Below are 19,130 nucleotides of genomic sequence, written 5' to 3'. Positions count from 1 at the left end.
GCAACTTATCACCAATACCGTGGACTTACAGATATGTTCCGATTGTGTTCACCATGTGCCTATGCTATTGGCGCCAGTTTTGTGTAGTGCCACGTTGTGCGGCACCACAATATGCAATTATCCTTAATTTATGAGCATGAGTGTAGTATAAGCCCCATTAATATGGAGAGATGCATATCGAATTACATTTCGTTCCCAAAGAGTCCTGGACAGTAAAAAGGAAGTGGAAAAACTTTACTCCCATAGGCTTTCTTAAAATATCTTCAGCTCCATAAATTCTGTGAAGCAGGTTGCTACAATACTTACACATACTCCAATTGAGAATCTCTCCTCTAACATATTAGCAACGTACGGTTGATTGTACAGTCCTAGCCTGTTGAGAACAAAGAACGACATGACTCAGAATATGTCCGAGGTGCACGACACTCTTCCATAGCGAACGGTGTCCCGACTCTCAGTACCACTTACTCGGCCCCTCAGCCGTTGCCCATGGTTCACTAACTAGGACGTCACACGACAACAGTATATCGGAGTCATGGTTGGGCACGAAAGCGTTTAATCAATGATGCAGCCGTCAAAAACTCCTTCGAAATGTTTCTCACATCTAGGAAACGGCTGTGAATGCTCCTGCATCGCGTAGGGGAAGTGAATTGCATCTAATGATGCACATTCTATTTTTTAAAAAATATCCTCGTCATGTGAGAAATGTTACTACCAACTAGCAGCGTACTGAGTGTTTCTTGATCACCAACACACTCATTGCGAGAAGAGGACTCACGTGTGCGACAATAAGTGTTCTCGTAGACAAACAGCATGAGTGAATAAAAATGTGTCGCTTCCTGTTTAAATGTGCTACCTGTCGTCATATTTTACTATAATCATTCTTTCCATAATCACCACCAGTCACCATCAGATTCAGTTACTCCGATCGCTATTCATAGCTGACGTCACGGTTAAGGCCCGCTCCCACCTAGTGGAATGGAATCGAATCGAACCGAACAGAATTTTTTTTTAACATGTGTTTAAATGGGAGATAGAGATGGCGATCGCCACGAGTCGAATCGAATCGAACCGAACGGAACAGGATTCTCTGCCAAGAATATTTTTCGACTAGCGGAGCGGAATCGAACAGAATTATCAACATTCGTGTAACTTCGTAAACGATCGGCATCTTTCGTTCGGGGATTTGGCGGCAAATGTGTATCAGGTGGAAGTCAGCTGTTTCCTACAGATTGAAGAGACGTTTTAATTTGCGATAGTTAATTTGCTTTATTTATAATAATGGACACAGAAAAGCTGATCAGTTTAGTTCAGAAATACAGTTTTCTTTATGACAAGTCCCACAAGCACTACTGTAACAACAACGTAAGAGACAATGCCTGGGAGGAAATAAGCAAGGAAATACAAAATCAAACAGGTTAGAAAGATTATATACAAGTTATTTCATAATTGTTGTTGACCTTACTATAAAATTGTATCATGTTGAAGTACACATATAGTATACTAGTACGATAATTGACATCACTTAGGCCTATATTTATTATATTTACAGTATTTACAATAAAAAATATATATTTACATTGAACAATTTCATAAGTGCTACACTTTGCTGCGGACAACAAACACTTCACAGATTTTAATTTGTGTTCAGTCTACCTCTATTAATGATGTCGTTTTGCCATGGTACGCAACCTACTGCATTAAAATAAGTTTTAAATTCATCACGTACTCCCATTGCAACAGAAGTAGCATTTCCTCCTGTAAAATGCAACCGCTGCAGAGCTGCTGAAGTTGAATTTAACGATTCCTCTTCAACGAACGAAATTACATCGTCTCTCAAGAAATTGTGCAGTACACAAGTTGTGAAAACTATGTTCTTTACATGTTGAGGAGTTTGCTGCAAACGTCTTTGATACAGTCTAAACTTTTGAGCCATTATTCCGAATGTGTTCTCTACTACATTTCGCGCTCTACTGAGTCTGTAATTAAATATTTTCTTTTCTTTGTTGCCATTTAATTGAGCTTTGGAGTAAGGTCGCATCAAATAAGTCTTTAAGGGGAATGCTTCATCCCCTACAATAACATGGGGTAAATGGATATCCGTACCAGGTAGATTTTTCTTTTCCGGAATATTCAAGTTTTTTGTTTCCAGCGCTTTTCCTAAATTTGAATTTTGAAAAATTCCTCCATCACTATTAGAACCAAATGCTCCAATATCCACGGCTATGAATTTATAGTTCGAGTCCACCAATGCCAAAAGAACAATAGAAAATGTGCCCTTGTAATTATAAAACAAAGAACCACTTTTATTTGGTGCTTGTATGATGACATGTTTCCCATCAATGGAACCTATACAGTTTGGGAAGTGCCATCGTTCTTGAAATCCCTTCTCAACACTTTTCCATTTTTCTTCAGTCGGTTTTGGCATGTATATAGGATGAAGAATGTTCGATAAAATTTCACATGTTTCATTAACAATTTTGACGACTGTGGAATGTCCTAACCTGTAGCTGAACGAAATTGTTCGCAAGCTATCCCCTGTAGCAAGGAACCTGAAACAAAATAGAGAACAGTTCACTATATTTTGCCTTATATAGTATTTATGTTACAAATTTAAATTATGGTACTTATGGGCCTGTTTTCTTTTCCAGCAACTGAATGTAAAGAATCCTGGAAGCGTTTGAGAGAATGCTACAGGAAATCTCTGATCAAGAAAGAAAAAAGTGGAAGTCAGGGAGGGGTAAAAAAAGACTGGAGATTTCAGAATGAGCTGTCATTCTTGAAGCCATACCTTGCACCAATTTCCCCACAGTTATCCAATATTTCCACAGAAAACACATCCCAGAATTTAATAATAGAACCAACTCAATATTTTCTTTTGAATGACAATGACACCATTATATCAACCGAACCTGTAACACCTGAGTCTGTAGTGTATATTGAGCCAGAAACCACTGAAGGAACTTGTGCTGCAGATCCTAACCAGTTCACACAAGAAAAACCATCTACTTCACAGGCAACAATATCACCATCAACAAAAACAGTGCATTCTGGTTTTAAAAGGAAACGATCCCAGACACCTCCATCCACATCTGTAGCTACAGTTTTGTCTAATTACCTGGAAAAGGTGAACCCTCTTGAAACAAACAAAACTGATGCAATAACACACTTCTTTTTAAGTATGGCAGAGACTGTAAAATCTTTGCCTCTGGACCTTGAAATTGCTACAAAGAGAAGGGTACTAGAAGCTGTGACAGATGCTGAGATGGAAGCAGTCAACCGACAGGGTTATCAATGAAGAGTACAAAAAGTACATTATTTTGTTGTTGTTCTGTTCACTGCTGTAAGTTGTAATAAAATAGATTATTTTAAGATTCAATTACTGTTTTTATTAAATTTAAAATTATTGCAGCTTACCTCAAGTAATTATTCTCAGAAACTTCAAAACTGGGTAAACTTTTTCTTAAAATATACATTAGTCCCTCATATTATGGTGTATTCCAAGAAACCTTCCTGTATATCACATGTGTTATCAATGAATGCTACTTTTAATCTCTCTGTAGTGGTATCTACCTTCGACCTGTTACGAGTTATTCAAAATTAATATCAACTGCTTCCTATAACTCATATGATCTGGTCCCAATGAATCAAGAAATTAGAAAATATCTTACTGACAGGTTGTAAAAAGTTTGCTAAGAGACCTGCCTGTATATTTATTACAAGGTCTCCCATTAATAATGTTTTAACATAGGTACTGGAGACAAATCTACTTTCATCAACCATGTTAGTACTACTGGTACAAATATCATTCAAATTAGGTTAACAATTAGTGGGCCAACTTATTGGGAACAACCTCAAACAAGAACTAAAAACAAAATAAAATTTGTTTTAGTTCCAATAAGAACTTGGGGCACCTTCATTATCAGGTACAACCAGAGTGCAATTAAAAATTAGTAGCCCTAGTTATTCAGTGAAAATTTAAATTTAAGTAATTCAAGCTTTGAGTTTTATGCCTAAATTCTAATTAGGCCTACAGCCTATATTATAATAAAATCTTGATCATGACCTTTTAAAGCATTATAAAACCTTTCATTTGTTATTCTGGCTACTGACACCCTACAGCTATACTGTTTGACTTTTGATTTTCCACAGGACAGCAAATTTAAATTTAATAATGTTTAATAAAGCTGCTGTCAAGCCTAATGCTATAAACTTAGAGGATTTAAATTATTATTCTAATGAGGATTCTATGCAGGACTATTCCTATCTGTCTACCAATAGGCCTAGTATGAAATGAACAGTTTTCTCTCATTCAACTTTTTCTGATATTCTGGGGGTAATTCAGTTGTTGGTGTTGAAAGTATTTTACGTTCCTTATTCTTTTTTTAAGTTTGAACATATTTCCTTTGATATTTTTATGTGAGTTCAAGTTCCACTCTTACAATCTATAGTCCTAATTTTACAGAACATAATAGCCCACTAATACTTGGAAAGCACCACACTAATTTAAATTTGCTGTCTTGTAGGAATTCAAAAAAGTAGAACAGAATAGCTATAGGTTGTCAGTAGCCGGAATAACAAATGCAAAGTTTTATAATGCTCTAAAAGGTCATGATCAAGATTTTATTTCGATATAGGCTGTTATTAGAATTTAGGCCTAAAACTCAAAGTTTGAATGCAGCAGAAAAACCTATTTATAGCCATTAATAACGAATATATGAATAAGGATAAGTCATTTATCTTATAAGTTCACACCGAGTAGCTTTCGAACTTCACAAAACTCTTATTCGACAGGGAATAGAACAAATAAGTAAAATTAGAAGATCACGGCGGGATTACGCCAACTTGCTCTTTCCAGTAAATTTCTACAAGGTAGGTACCGGTAGAGATGCATGCGATGATTATTTCACGGTGAAGTGATGGAGCTAGTTTGCATTTCTACTGCAGTAATTATATAACAATTATTGCTTTTATTTACTTCTATTGCTATCAAATTTCCCAGTCAGCTGACGACTGGTTAGGCTTCACGTTCGAGTTGACGTTAAAATAATATCGGTACTGCTATGGAGAAATTAACATTCTCCGTAACAGCTCGCTAGAATTTCGTCAATAATTTGTAATAAAACTTGCCCACAATAAGCTTACTTGCCGGAAACACTCAACAGGATTGATAACGAAGTGTCTAAACATAGGCCTACCCACATAATTGTCATTATCATATATTATGATATATATTCGGTTTTGGCTTAAAAATTTTACAACTTACCTCAAGCAGACGATCATTCTCAGAAGAGGAGGTACTGGTGCACGAAATCTTGTAAACTGTTTCGTTAAATGTGGTTCTGCCATCTGAAATAGTTGTTGAAATTTCAACACACTCATTCTGAAGTACTGCCGAAACTTAGCTTCATCGCGCAATAAATATTCAAATAAAGTTGCATACTCTCCTTTCGGCTCTCTTGTTAAATTAATTTCATGTACCCAGAATCTTCTCCGATCTCTTTTCCTCTCATTATCTTCATTTTCCGCCTCTTCACACAAAAGTGCTAGCGCTATTAAACTGTCCATTGCGTGCCTTATATTTCCCGCGTAGAATCCCGTTCGATTCTATTCCGCTGCTGGCTGCTAGATGTGAGCGGCCGAGCGGAAATTTCGACTGTTCGGTTCGATTCGATTCCACTAGGTGGGAGCGGACCTTTACTAGACTAGACGGTAGGGGTCACGCGCTTTCGCTGGTGACGTCATCTGATCCCCACTGCCGGGCTTGCAGTAAACACGACCCATTGTAATTGTGCGTTTCTATTAATGATTTGCTTGTTTTCATTTAACCACTTGCTAAATATTTTTCACTTATGTTAAATATAATTGCCAGTTGTTATGTGTAGGTAATTATGTTGTAATTTATTTCAGTATTTTTCAGAACATAACACTGTGCTTAACATGAACAATTCCAGTAGCTTTCTCACTAATAAATTATCTTTCGCCTCGCAAATAAAGTATTTACGGTTCGGTTTTCGTATTTTCTATCCATACAGTGATTTTAGAACGATTTTATACGTAGTTTTATTTCTAAAACTTTTTTTTGCTAGTTGCTTTACGTCGCACCGACACAGATAGGTCTTATGGCGATTATGGGGCAGGGAAGGGCTAGGCATGGGAAGGAAGCAGCCGTGGCCTTAATTAAGGTGGAGCCCCAGCATTTGCTGGTGTGAAAATGGGAAACCACCGAAAACCATTTTCAGGGCTGCCGACAGTGGGGTTCGAACCTACTATCTCCCGAAAATGGATACTGGCCGCACTTAAGCGACTGCAGCTATCGAGCTCGGTATTTCTAAAACTAGTTACAAAAATTAAAGAAACATGACCGATCACGCGAGATGCTTTTTACCGTTGTTTTGGTGGATAGTTGGTCTTGAGTAGTATTAAAAACATCTAATATTATATTTATGTATAAGTTATTATTTATAAATGTGTATTGGCCGGTGGAATGTTGTTAAAAATCCTCTGAAGAAACGTCAACCTCTTCCACCATATTAGGAGTCACAATTTTTTGGTGGGGAAACATGATTCCACAGGCTTAGGCCATATAGAAATGCGGTTCGGAGAAAACCCTCAGTCAGAAAGTGCGATCAAATGTTCAATATTTTAAAATACCTAATGAATACTCCTAATTATTATTATAGTAGTAAAACTGTATACATTATATAGGTTCCGCACAAAATATTTACACCAGATTTTCACTTGGTTGTTTTACATTACTCCAAAATCAGGAGTTCGTTTACACCTCTTGCCTATGTTTGTTTATGTTTTTCATCCTTATGAACGTTCTGGTTCTAACGAAATATAAAACAACGAAATCTTCAAGATCAGGATGTTTTTCTTTTCTTTTTTTTCCTTTAAAAACCTAAAATCTCCTAGACATTTCTTAATGTAGTTTCCATGGAAGGCACTAAATTCATTTTCCATTTTCTTCTTACTCTGTTTACCCTCCAGGGTTGGTTTTCCCCTCGGGCTCAGTGAGGGATCCCACTTCTACCACCTCAAGGGCAGTGTCCTGGAACGTGAGATATTGGGTCGGGGGATACAACTGGGCAGAATGACCAGTACCTCGTCCAGGCGGCCTCACTTGCTATACTGAACAGGGGCCTTGTGGGGGAGATGGGAAGATTGAAAGGGATAGACAAGGAAGAGGGAAGGAACTGGCCGTGGCCTTAAGTTTGGTACCATGCCGGCATTTGCCTGGAGGAGAAGCGGGAAACCACGGAAAACCACTTGTAGGATGACTCAGGTGGGAATAGAAGACACCTCTACTCATTTGACGTACGGAGGCTGAGTGGACCCCGTTCCATCCCTCGTACCACTTTTCAAATATCGTGGCAGAGCCGGGAATCGAACCCGGGCCTCCGGGGGTGGCAGCTAATCACACTAACCACTACACCACAGAGGCGGACTGATGTTTACTTTTGTTATCTAATTCCTTCCTCAAGATTGCATTATTAACATTTTCTGCTTCAATTGGCGCCTGCGATTGTAAAATTTGCCATATCTCCTTACGATGGCTTCGCTTTTGTGCCCTTATTTCACAATCTTTACTGAACTGACTCGCTAAATCATTACTACTCGGTGGCAAATTTAAATGTCAGGTCGTAAATCACGTCAAATTTTAAAGTTTCACTGTTCTTTGGAGCAATTTAATGTCTAAGTCCTTGTGATGTCTATCGTGGTTAGAGCAACCAGCGACAGCACAACACAGCAGTACACTGTTGAGAAGGTAACCACCATCCCTAGACTAATGGTGTTCTGCTTCGTTTAGCGAACGTGGGGAACGCGTGACGTCAGGAGGCGTGGCTTGCTACTGCGCACCCAACTGATGACCCCTACCGTCTAGTCTAGTAACCGTGGCTGACGTCGTGTTTTGCCGATTTCTTACTAAACATAACCTTATTTTCTGCGGATCACTTGAAGTAATTCGTGAGGCAGGGCCCAGAAACCTGCTTAGAATAACCACATTTCGCTTTGCAGGACTACAATATACTTTTAGGTTCTCGCTCAGATGGTCTCGAAAATAATTTTATGTATAACGAATAGTGTGGAGTTATGACGACCGTACGGAAATTCTGTCTCAGTTTCATAATATATCCACGAACCTGCTACGCAGGCGTAGCAGGGGAAGAGGTGATACTCCCACGTGGCGCGTCCCAGGTGGCGGATAGGGGGATCCTAACCGGCTTGCCGGCGGACTTAAGGGAAATAAAATACCTCTCGCGGACCAAACACACTTCCCCCTGCGGGTGGGGGACGCACATGTAGAATACACCCGCGGTATCCCCTGCCTGTCGTAAGAGGCGACTAAAAGGGGTGACCAAGGGCTGACTGAATTAGAACCATGAAACTAATTTTGAATCGTACCATCACGCGGGGAACACCATAGGTTGCCTGTACTTGCGAGTAGTACCACTAAATTCGGTACGAAATAGGTTTGTGATTAGTAGCAGTAAAAGCCTGGCCTAGTGGATTCCAGTACCCGTGCGTTGTACCCATGTGTGCAACACCGCGGGTCTGGGCGTAGCCTGTGATTTGCACCATTATATGAGCAGCACTGTGGGTCTGCGTTGCCTGTGCTTTGTACCCACTATGTGAGGAACACCACGGGAATACCGGCGCCCGTGTTTAGTACACCTAGGTGGGGAACCTTCTCGGTTTGCGTTGACTCTTGAGTTGGGCCATTGTGTGAGACACACCATAGGTCTGCGTTACTTGTACGTATTGCAATACTTGTGAGTAGTACCATCTTTTGTGGAACACCGTGAGTCTTCGCTACTTCTGATTAATACCCCAACATGACACATACCATGGTTCTATTTTACTCGCGACATGTACCATTCTGTGGGGCCTTAGACGTGGATTTTGCACCCCCTTTAGACACCAAGCATCATTGTGCTTTATAAGTGGTTCCTTGGTCGGTAATAATGTTATTTTCGATCTGTATTGAGTCCGATCCACTGGTTTTTGTTTGTTTTGTGTTTTGTTGCGTTCCTGTCCATCCATTCATCCTTCATGCCATATTTTATTTTTATTTTTTTCAGTGGATGCCTTTGCAATTTTTGTTCTTTCATTTCGTACCATTAGGGGCCGATGACCTTTGATGTTAGGCCCCTTAAAACAACAAGCATCATCATCATCATCATCATCATCATCATCATAATATATCACCGTGAATTTGGTAGAAGGATATGTATATCACCGTGATTGATAAAATTCAGCGGCCTTTGCAGACTTTAATATTTCTCACAGGTAGCAAGCTACAACTTCTGAATTTCCAGATTACAGGTCACACTTATATCATAGTCAGACCATTATATTCCTCTAAGATACTGATTTATATCAGACGCAAGTGCAAAACGCAGTACAGTGTATTGTAGCAGGCTTTCTCACTTCTGATTGGTAGAATATGTGGTCCAGTCCTTGACCTTAACGTTTGCACTCAATGACGAGGAACAATTCCAGTGCAGATAGAAAAGCACTTGTCTGGTCATTAACTCCTTCTGAGACAAACTGGAGGTCATCTCCACTCTCTGGTGTGGTGACATATTTTAACAATAGGATGACCTTCCTGACGTACGGGGAGGTGTTCTCGATTCTGTGACTTGAGAACTTTCTTGTGAGGACAAAACGGAAACCAGATTTTGAAGAGTACCGAATGTATCTCCCGGTGGATAAGTCATTGCTGAAAAATTCCTCGATTTAGTTTGTGTGTGATTTTTTGAATTTAACTAAGTAAATCATTGCAATCATATCTTCTAACCATCGCAGTTTGGACTCCTCGATCTCTAAAAGTGCTACATTGTCGTGAAAATAAATATGATGCGTAGTGTTCCTCACGTTGTGAATCCTGAACCATTCGTCGTGACCTTCAAGAAGTCAATCGTTGTCTCCCTGTACTCGAATTCTGCTAATCCAAGATAGAGCAGCGTGTTCTTTAAGACTGTGAATGGATCCAGTAATCTACGCATAGAAAATTTATACCTCTCTTTGAACGTCAATTTTCTCAAAATTGTTACGTGAAAGATGCTTTTTTGTCAATAATGAACAGCTCTCAAAGGTACTTCGGGATAATGGAAAGTGCGACATCTCAGAAGGTTTTTCCTGGCGAATTACAAGGAACACTTGTAGAATGGTTGTTTGTCGCTGTTCTAATGACAGGAGTGTGTTAACTCAGTCCCTGTCGATTGTCGGTGAAGAAGTAGTAACAGTAATTCCCAAAATGAGATGCTAACACTTCGAAGACATTGAATGAAAGTTGTGTGGCAGTATCATCAATATCCTGTGTACTCACTACAGAATCTCCTAAACCTCAAACCAAATAGTGACGTTGTCGATACTAAGACAACCAAAACCAACTTCACTGTTCTGATAGTCTGTGAGGTATGTTTTCTTCTGACCAGAGGACGTGTAGCCATGAAACGCGGTGTCTGGCGTCTATTTCACTGGACCTCAGATTCGCTCATCAAAGTACATGTAATTGCTCCTTTTACCTTCACAAAATTGTCTTCGGAAGCAGTTTTCGTTTTCTATTGCGCTTGAATTTTTATATTTTTTGTGATTTTCGTTTATTTTCAGTTACGAAAGAAGGATATGCTTGAATTTGTCGTTAATCTCACTGTGTTGCCTTTCCAGTTTCGTTATTGTAGCTACTACGATTTCTGATTCTATTTGGGTCTGCTATTTGCACGTTGTGTATTCCCTGCAGTTTCCAACGAGTAGAGTCAGGTCACAGCTCGCTGTTGCAGATACTACAGTACATTGATCTTTATCACACCTCTGCTGGTGATATTTGCAAACGCCTTTGTGTAGTTTGCTCTTATGAGACGGCGTAAAGGTGCTTACATAAGATGGCTGCTGCTCTTATAAGACGCCCTAAAGATGCTTGCGCAAGATGGCGGAAACAAGATGGTGGCTACACACGGCTCCTTATTCTACGCGGTTTTGATAGCTGTCAGCCGCCATCTTTAAACAACAACGCATCGTGCAGCTATCTTTACGGCAGTAAACCTCATCGTGGTGAAGGGTAATTTAAAATATTCTACGTGCTTTTTTGACAGCTCCCATCTTTAATCAACAGAGCATCGTACCACTATCTTTACAGAACTAAACCTCATACCTCCGAAATGTGGTGGTGGGTAATTTATTCAATTCCGTTACCTATTATCTTTAAACAGTAATACTTTATTGAATTCGCGAACCTAACCTCTTATCAACCATCCTGAATGAGGTGATCCTTAGTTTACGACAAGATGCCCTTCCCGACGCTAATTAGCACTTAGAGGTTACTACACAAGATGGTGGCTGCTGTTATGACCTTCTTCTCTGTTAAGGTACAAGTATAAACATGCATCGCGAAGGCTAGAGTGAACACGTGCTGTAGTGATGACGTCATTGTGCATGTTTAGACTTGATCGTTTTCTCAAGAGTAAGGAGGCAAAGGAATGCACCATAAACGCAAGAGTACTGCAGCGATGACGTCATCATAGTTGTGCACGTTTAGATTTGCAGATTACGAAAGAAGTGAATGAAACATAACAAAACTAGAATCGAACAGTGTACTCGATGTCGTTAACTTCAACATACGTTTAGAACATGTGTTCAGATCACTAAATAAGTAATAACAAGACTAGAATCGAACACTGTACTCGACACAACATGTGTTTAGAACATGTCAGGGATACCTTTGTTCTAAGCAGATCAGATTACCGCACATTACTTGTAGGGCTAATGGGCAAAAGGGCTAAGGGGCTAATGGACTAGGGTGCCTCTCCTCTCTTTATCCGGGCTTGAGACAGGCTCTACATCTAGAGGCGGAGTTAACACCCTAACGAAGGGAGAATGTTGGAAAACAATCTATACGAATATAACTACTCGATTGACTATATATACTACAGAAGGATGACTTAGGTGAGGGTACGCGCTGGGATTGTAGGAAGGTGTTTAAGCTGCTGTACTGTCGAGAGAGAGCTATTACTTAATAATACCTACACGACGTAATTCATGCTCTATTTCAAAAATATCTGCTTTGTACTCTGTGTAACCAGCATCATGATAGGCTCTTAGCAGTTGCAAACGTTTTACGAGTACGTTGGGGTCTTTACAGTATCTTATGTCTACATAGGGTAAGATAGGCTTGTTGTGAACTTTGAGTCTATATGCAGACAGTTGATGTGTAGGGACTTGTTTTGATGTAATACGTGCTTTAGCAGTAGCGTTTCTAGGTACAAACTTGACTTGTTTCGGTAGCAATGAAGCGTTGACATTGTCTTCTTCATTACATTGCATCTCTTCTTGAGATGTTTGCACTGCGACAGAACGTGTAGTAGGCTTAGGAAATGAAGTAAAATCATCAAGCTGTAATGGCAATGAAACATTAAGATTTTCTTCTTCTTCTACTTTCCCTTTACTACTGTTTTGATCAACATCATTATCCTTATTATCATAATCATGATCTTGCCTCTCTTTATCTTGAAGTTTATGCTTAGTAACAGAAATTGTAGCAGACCTAGACAACAAGGGAGAATTAAAAATCTCTCGCAGAGGTGTACTTTTTAAAAATAAATCAGTGTTCGCTGGAATGTGGTTGAGCTCTTTTTATTTTGTTCCCGATGAAGCTACATTACACGCGGCTTCATGACGTTGAGCGTTCTATGCGTTCTTGAACTCTCTTCTACAACGTTTGCATTGAAAAATTGTTCTACATATCTCATGACGTCTCTTGTGATAGACTCGGGAAGATGCTTTCTCCACACTCTTTGCAAATATACCTAGAAATAGGATTTTCCATGACGGACTCTTACCTTCTGCGAACAGATTCTTCTTTAAATCTGCTAGACACTTGTTACTCGCTATTTCGATGATGCGAACAACTTAGCGATTAACAGTAAACTAACGCAAAAGCGTATAACCAAGGTAGCAACAGCGGGGTTTAACCCCGTCAAGATGGCAGCAGTGAGGTTAGCGATGTTCTGTTGTTGGATTTTAAATTCCGCGCTACGACATGCATAAGGTGGCAACCTTGAGGTTTAGCGCCGTGAAGATGCAGCAGTGAGGTGAGCGATGCTCTGTTGTCCTTAAAAGTGAGGTTAAGGTCCGTGAAGATGACACCTCTAAGTGCTAATTAGCGTCGGAAAGGGCATCTTGTCGTAAACTAAGGATAGCCTCCTTCAAGATGGTAGATGAGAGGTTAGGTTCGCGAATCCACTAAAGTTTTACTCTTTAAAGATAATAGGTAACGGAATTTTTTAAATTACCCACTACCACATTTCGGAGGTATGAGGTTTAGTGCTGTAAAGATAGCTGCACGATGCGTTGTTGTTTAAAGATGGCAGCTGACAGCTATCAAAACCAGGTAGAATTTTTCAAATTGCCGCCACTACATTTCAAAGGTAGTAGCTAAAGATGGCAGCACGGTGCTCTTTTAATTAAAGATGGTGAATGACGGATGTCACGTGGGCATTGCCGCCACCACATTTCAAAGGTAGTAGCTAAAGATGGCAGCACGATGCTCTGTTGATTAAAGATGGCCGCTGTCGAAAAAATGTAGCTTTGAAGAGCACGTGGAATTTCAAATTACCCTCCACCGCATGCATAAGAGCAGCCACCATCTTGCCAGGAGCCTCTAAGCTAGCTTTCTTCATAAGAGTCTGTGTATAACCGCCATCTTGTGTGAGCACCACTAGGCCGTCTTATAAGGAGCTGTGTATAACCGCCATTTTATCGCTACCATCTTGCGCAAGCATCCCTAGGGCGTCTCATGAGAGAAGCAGTCATCTTGTGAAAGCACCCTTAAGCAACCACATAAGAAGCTATGTATAGCCACCATCTTGTAGCCGTCATCTTGAGCAAGCGTCCCTAGGGCGTCTCATAAAAACAGCAGCCATCTTGTGCAAGCACCCTTAAGCCGTCTCATAAGAAGCTATGTATAGCCGCCACCTTGTAGAATTAGATAGCCGCTAATGCCAAAGGGCCTAAATAGCAACCGAACTGCTGATCTCATCATTAGACTACTCTTTTCTTATGCTATCATGTTCCTAATACTGCGAACCGAAGTATTAGGCAGAAAAATTTTGTCCGGTTTGCTCTACAACGCATCGTTTTGGAGATATTTAACATTTTGCATTTAAACCCTAATTTAATAAATCGAACCAGCACGGCAAGTTATACTCTCTACCATAGCAACACCTAATCAAGTTACGAAAACTTGCTTCAATACAAGCTAAAACAGACCAAACGCCAAAGGGCCTAAGTAGGAACCGAACCGTTGATCTCATCATCAGACTACTTTTTTCTTATGCTATCATGTTCCTGATACCTCAAACCGACGTATTTGGCAGAATTTTTTTCCGTTTTGCTCTACGACGCACCGTTTTCGAGATATTTAACATTTTGCATTTGAGCCCCAAATTTAATAAATCGAACCAGCACGGCACGTTAGCCTCCAAGCAGCAGCCATCTTGTGCAAGCACCCTTAAGGCGTCCCAAAAGGAGCCGTGTATAGCCATCATCTTGTGTCCGCCATCTTGCGCAAGCATCCTTAGGGCGTCTTATAAGAGTAACAGCCATCTTATGTAGGCACCCTTAAGCCGTCTCATAAGAGCAGCCGCCATCTTGCGCAAGCACCCTTAAGGTGTCTCATCAGGAGCCATGTGTAGTCACCATCTTTTGTAATTAGCGTCGGGAAAGGCACCCTGCCGTAAAACTGAGGTTAGACCCTTCCATAAGGTTAGGCTTGCTGTCTTGTGCGTTAGAAGTTAGGTTAAGCCCCTCTAAGATAGCGGATGTGAGGTTAGGCAGCGTCTCATAAGGAGCCATCTATAGCCGCCATGTTGTGCAATTGGCGTCGGGAAGGGCATCCGGCCGTAAAACTGAGGATGGGCCCTTCCATGTGGTTATGCTTGCTGTCTTGTGCGTTAAAAGTTAGGTTAAGCCCCTCTAAGATGGCGGATGTGATGTTAGGCTCGCGCTCTTGGGCGTCAGGAAGGGCATCCAGCTGTAAAACTGATGTTAGGCCCTTCCATGAGGTTAGGCTAGCTCTCTTACGCATAAAAAGTTAGGTTAAGCCCCTCCAAGATGGCGGATGTAAGGTTAGGGTCGCGCTCTTAGCCAGCGTGAGGAGGAGGCCTTTCCCGAGAGCGTAAGGAGGAGGCCTCTGCGGAGGGCCTGTGGAGGCGGAGGCGCTAGAACTGTCCACTTATACTACTTTCACTGGTTTCTATTGGTTTTAGATATGTTTTTGTCTTTTATAACATGTTCACTACGATTGACAGATCTGGATAGACATAGATTCATCAGTGGATGTGCTCAATGAAAGAAGAAAACCTACACACGGGAAGTAGCTCCTTAGAAGACCATCGCATGGAGGACTCTTGTTTCTCGGTTGTTACACAGAGGAACACAGCATGGCATGTTTCGATACGGTGCTACAAGCAGGCCGAGTACTAGAAATCGGTAGCTTTGAGGAGAGTTTGGCCAGATCCCTTAAGCAAAATCCCTATTTTACTTGTTATTCGCAGCGTTATTGAGAAAACGAGAATATTTCAACTTCAGCAAAGTGATTGCCTCGTGTGGTGATCTGCATAGCTACACGGTAACTTCTGTTGCCTTCTACAGAGGTATTGAGCAAACGGGAATCATAGGTACCAGTTATGGATTACAAAAACTTGAACTGTTAAAGTATTAAATACCATCTATCAGTGAATGGATCATTTTAACAATTCTGATGTATTCAATCACGTTACCTCCACAGTATTTTTAAGTGTACAATTTGCTTAACGTCTAACCGATACTTATGGCGACAATAGGGTAGGAAAGCCGTGGGAGTGGGAAGCGGCCCAGGTTTAAATTAAAGATTGTAACAAGATTTATTTAGTTCCTCTTTTCATGCCAGTGGGATTTCGTGTTTTTAACAACGAGCGATCTTGTGCTCAAGGAACGAACAATTTAATATCTGAATTGTTCGGTACATGATCAAATAATGTACAATAGCATTGATTCCTTAGAGTGTGGTGATGGCAGTTCAGTTAATAAAACTCACTTCTGCAAGGAAACAAGATTGACTGTAGTTAAGTTAGAAAAAAGCATTCTACATACAGGGATAAAAATCTCCACCCCGCTGTGTAGTCATGTATGCACACGATATGGTTCGTGATACTTGTTCTGATACCATTCAAGTGCCGGATATTTTTGAAAGTGCATCTTATATTCGTAAGACTATTAACAGCCTATTTAAATTTTCAAAATACTTCTTAGTAATTACGACTATCAGGCTTGTGTTTCTCAAGATACATTAACATGTTCGTTTCTTATTTCCAATTACTTTTCATCTAGTATTTTCCGCTATATACTAGTCGTTTATAATATTGTAGGTTTATGACTGCACGGTGCGCTTTTTACTTGTGACGGACGAATGTTTGCCAGTGACTAAGATAACATTTTAGGTGAACAGACGTATCACAAGACATAGCCACAAGCTTTCCAGGTGACAGTTCTCCAGCTAGACTAGTTATGATCTTGGTTTGAGGAGCATCAGGATGAACTTCAAATTCTTCCCTGGACTATTCAACGACTAGAACTACTGTGGCGCATTTTAGCGTCAAGGTTCCATCGTCTCTGAGGCAGCTGGGTCAACATTCTATGACGGTATTTGTTATTTATTGGTATTTTCAATTATTGCGTGCTGGTATGGCGGTATTTTTATTTTGGGAGGAACTGTAACTGGGCAGCCATCCAGCAATGGAACAAATGAATGAAAAGGCTTTACACTTTGAGAGATGAAGGTATCGGCTAAAGAAAGGGAAGGGTGGAAATGAAAGACTCCCAGGCATCGAAAATGTAATATCGTCGTGGTCGGACAAGAGCGGGTGTTAACCAAATATAGATGAAAGTAAGGAGACTCGCAAAACTATGCCAGGACTCAGCTAGGGTCTCCATGGTCACTAACTCATGCTCCAAAATTATTAGCCTATGGGACTAATTTTGTTATCCTCTTACTATTGGCAGTGAATACCGTGGTTATTTCCTATGGTCCCTACCCATGGTGGTGTATTAATCCACCAAATAAAACAACTTTCTCACTGGGGTAATATGAAGAAAGGTAAAGTTTCATGATCTACTACATCCTGTGTTTCCAGGTGAGCCTGCTCTCAGCACATGGTGGAAGCCTGGTTACCCAATTAAACGTACTGATCTTAAGTGCGCCGCTGCTGACTCCTCAGGTGAGCTGTTTAACAAGAAGTGTACAGGAAGACTGCCCTTCATCTGCGAGATCCCACAGTGAAGAGAGCTCATGTACAATGTTGAAATTTAAGGGGGGATGTCAACAATAATTCAGTGTTTGTTTAAAAAAATCACTGTGGGCTTGTTTTTCAACATAGAATTTTCATATTTTGCACATGTAATAAAATGGTATTAGTAAGTCTAAATGCTTTATTACAGTTAGAAATATTACACAGTGTGGTCAAAAAGTTGATATCATTTTTAGAAAATCCATTGTAAAAAAAGTGCACCTTTCTCCCAAGACCAATGGACATATCACTATGAAATTTGTTGTGCATAATTTACAAACATATGTTAGTTTTGGGAACTAGATTTTTGTATTTGAGTGAAATGATTGGGTAGAAATTAAATTTTTAATTTCCAAAAAATTTTCAACCCCATTTTTCAGTTCATAATAACCCCATAATTTGGTTTCTAATAACTGTAATCTCTTTATTCTAGCTCCTAAGGGATTTTGTGTCTCTATAAGCAAGTACTGAAAATTACATTACTCTGGCTCTAATAGCTGCTGAGGAAAGGTACAAAATAATTTGAAAAATGTGATTGTGAGAAATGAAGGTTTAACATTTTTTCTTTGCATTCAGTATGAAAATACTCGTTTTTTAAAGCCAGAGAATTAATGTCCTCCATAAGAATAGTGTTCTTCTTCATCCTCTTGGCTTCTCTTCTCTGATCTTCTGTGTTGTCTTGCAGTCTGCTGTAATTTTGGTAGACTGGCTTCAGCTTTTGCAATCCTCTTCTGATCTATTTCATTCAATATCCGGATGGTATGTACTCCTGGTTCCATTCCTACCTGCCTTAGAACTTCAATTCTGCCTTTATCTCCCTCATTAAACCATAACAGAACATCATAAACAGCAATAGATAACACTTTCAGTCCACAGAATGTAGTTTTTGGACACCAACCCCACACTAGGTTGTCAAAACTTCCATTATTACTTTGTGTCTTTTTTAGTAATTCTGGGTCAGGCAGAACTCTGAATATTGTCTTTATTTCATTCATAACGCCTCCGGGAGTGAATGTTTGTTTGTGAGTAGTTCTATAAATATTGTACTTACACCAGTCATCCTTGAGGCATCCAAAAGCAACAGAGTAGGTTGAAACTTGGTGCAATACATTCGCGCACCCACATAAACATTAATTTTTTCAGCCACTTCTAGAAATATTACAATGAAAATTTCACAAGTTGAAAGCAACATCCCAAATATTCAAAAAACACCATTTTCAAAAAATTGAAATTTTCAACCATTCTCATTGACATCCCCCCTTAATAAAGATTCTTGTAAGTAAGTCGTGACGTTCTTTCTCCTGTTTGCACACTAACTACAGGGAAACTTTACAAAATAACAAGGTCATAAAAACATAATGTTCTACCTTCCTTTAAAAACTTCAAGGTCATCAGGCATGTAACGTTCCACCTTCCTTTTAAAACAGCAAGATCGTCAGATATATAATGTAGGGTTTTTATAAAAAAACAAGGTCATCAGACACGTAATGACCTGACCTCCTTTAAAAACAACGTCATTAGACATTCAACGTTCTACATTCCTCTAAAATAACAAGATCATCAGACATGTAATGATCTATTTTACTTTAAAAATGAGAAGTTCATAAGACAAGTAATGATATACCTAAAAACAACAAAGACATCAGACACGTAATGTTCTATCTTCCTTTCAAAGCAACAAGGTCATCAGACATGTAATGTTCTACATTACTTTGAAAACAACAAGGTCACCAGACATGTAATGTTCTACATTACTTTAAAAATGAGAAGTTCATAAGACAAGTAATGATATACCTAAAA

General features: G+C 39.8%; 2 protein-coding genes across 2 annotated transcripts in view; one reads left to right on the top strand and one right to left on the bottom strand.

Moving 5' to 3' along the window:
• The window catches only part of LOC136886015 (hemolymph lipopolysaccharide-binding protein), an 84,814-nt gene extending 67,120 nt beyond the window's left edge, over nucleotides 1–17,694 (top strand). The window contains exon 4 of the mRNA XM_067158726.2: nucleotides 17,178–17,694. Coding sequence (XP_067014827.2) covers nucleotides 17,178–17,323 — 146 coding nt within the window. The 3' untranslated portion in view covers nucleotides 17,324–17,694. The remainder of the gene's footprint in view (nucleotides 1–17,177) is intronic.
• Nucleotides 1,387–5,564, bottom strand: LOC137503079 (uncharacterized). Its single transcript, XM_068230519.1, has 2 exons — nucleotides 5,267–5,564; nucleotides 1,387–2,552 (listed from the first exon to the last, which is right to left on the bottom strand). The coding sequence occupies exons 1-2, from the start codon at nucleotides 5,380–5,382 to the stop codon at nucleotides 1,637–1,639; spliced, it is 1,032 nt and encodes a 343-aa protein (XP_068086620.1). The 5' UTR covers nucleotides 5,383–5,564; the 3' UTR covers nucleotides 1,387–1,636.
• Nucleotides 17,695–19,130: the final 1,436 nt, after the last annotated feature.

This window comes from Anabrus simplex, chromosome X (genome assembly GCF_040414725.1).
Source record: "Anabrus simplex isolate iqAnaSimp1 chromosome X, ASM4041472v1, whole genome shotgun sequence".
Classification (NCBI taxonomy): Eukaryota; Metazoa; Arthropoda; class Insecta; order Orthoptera; family Tettigoniidae; genus Anabrus; species Anabrus simplex.
Note: the sequence above shows the minus strand (reverse complement) of the source record. Positions and strands in the feature narration are given on the sequence as shown.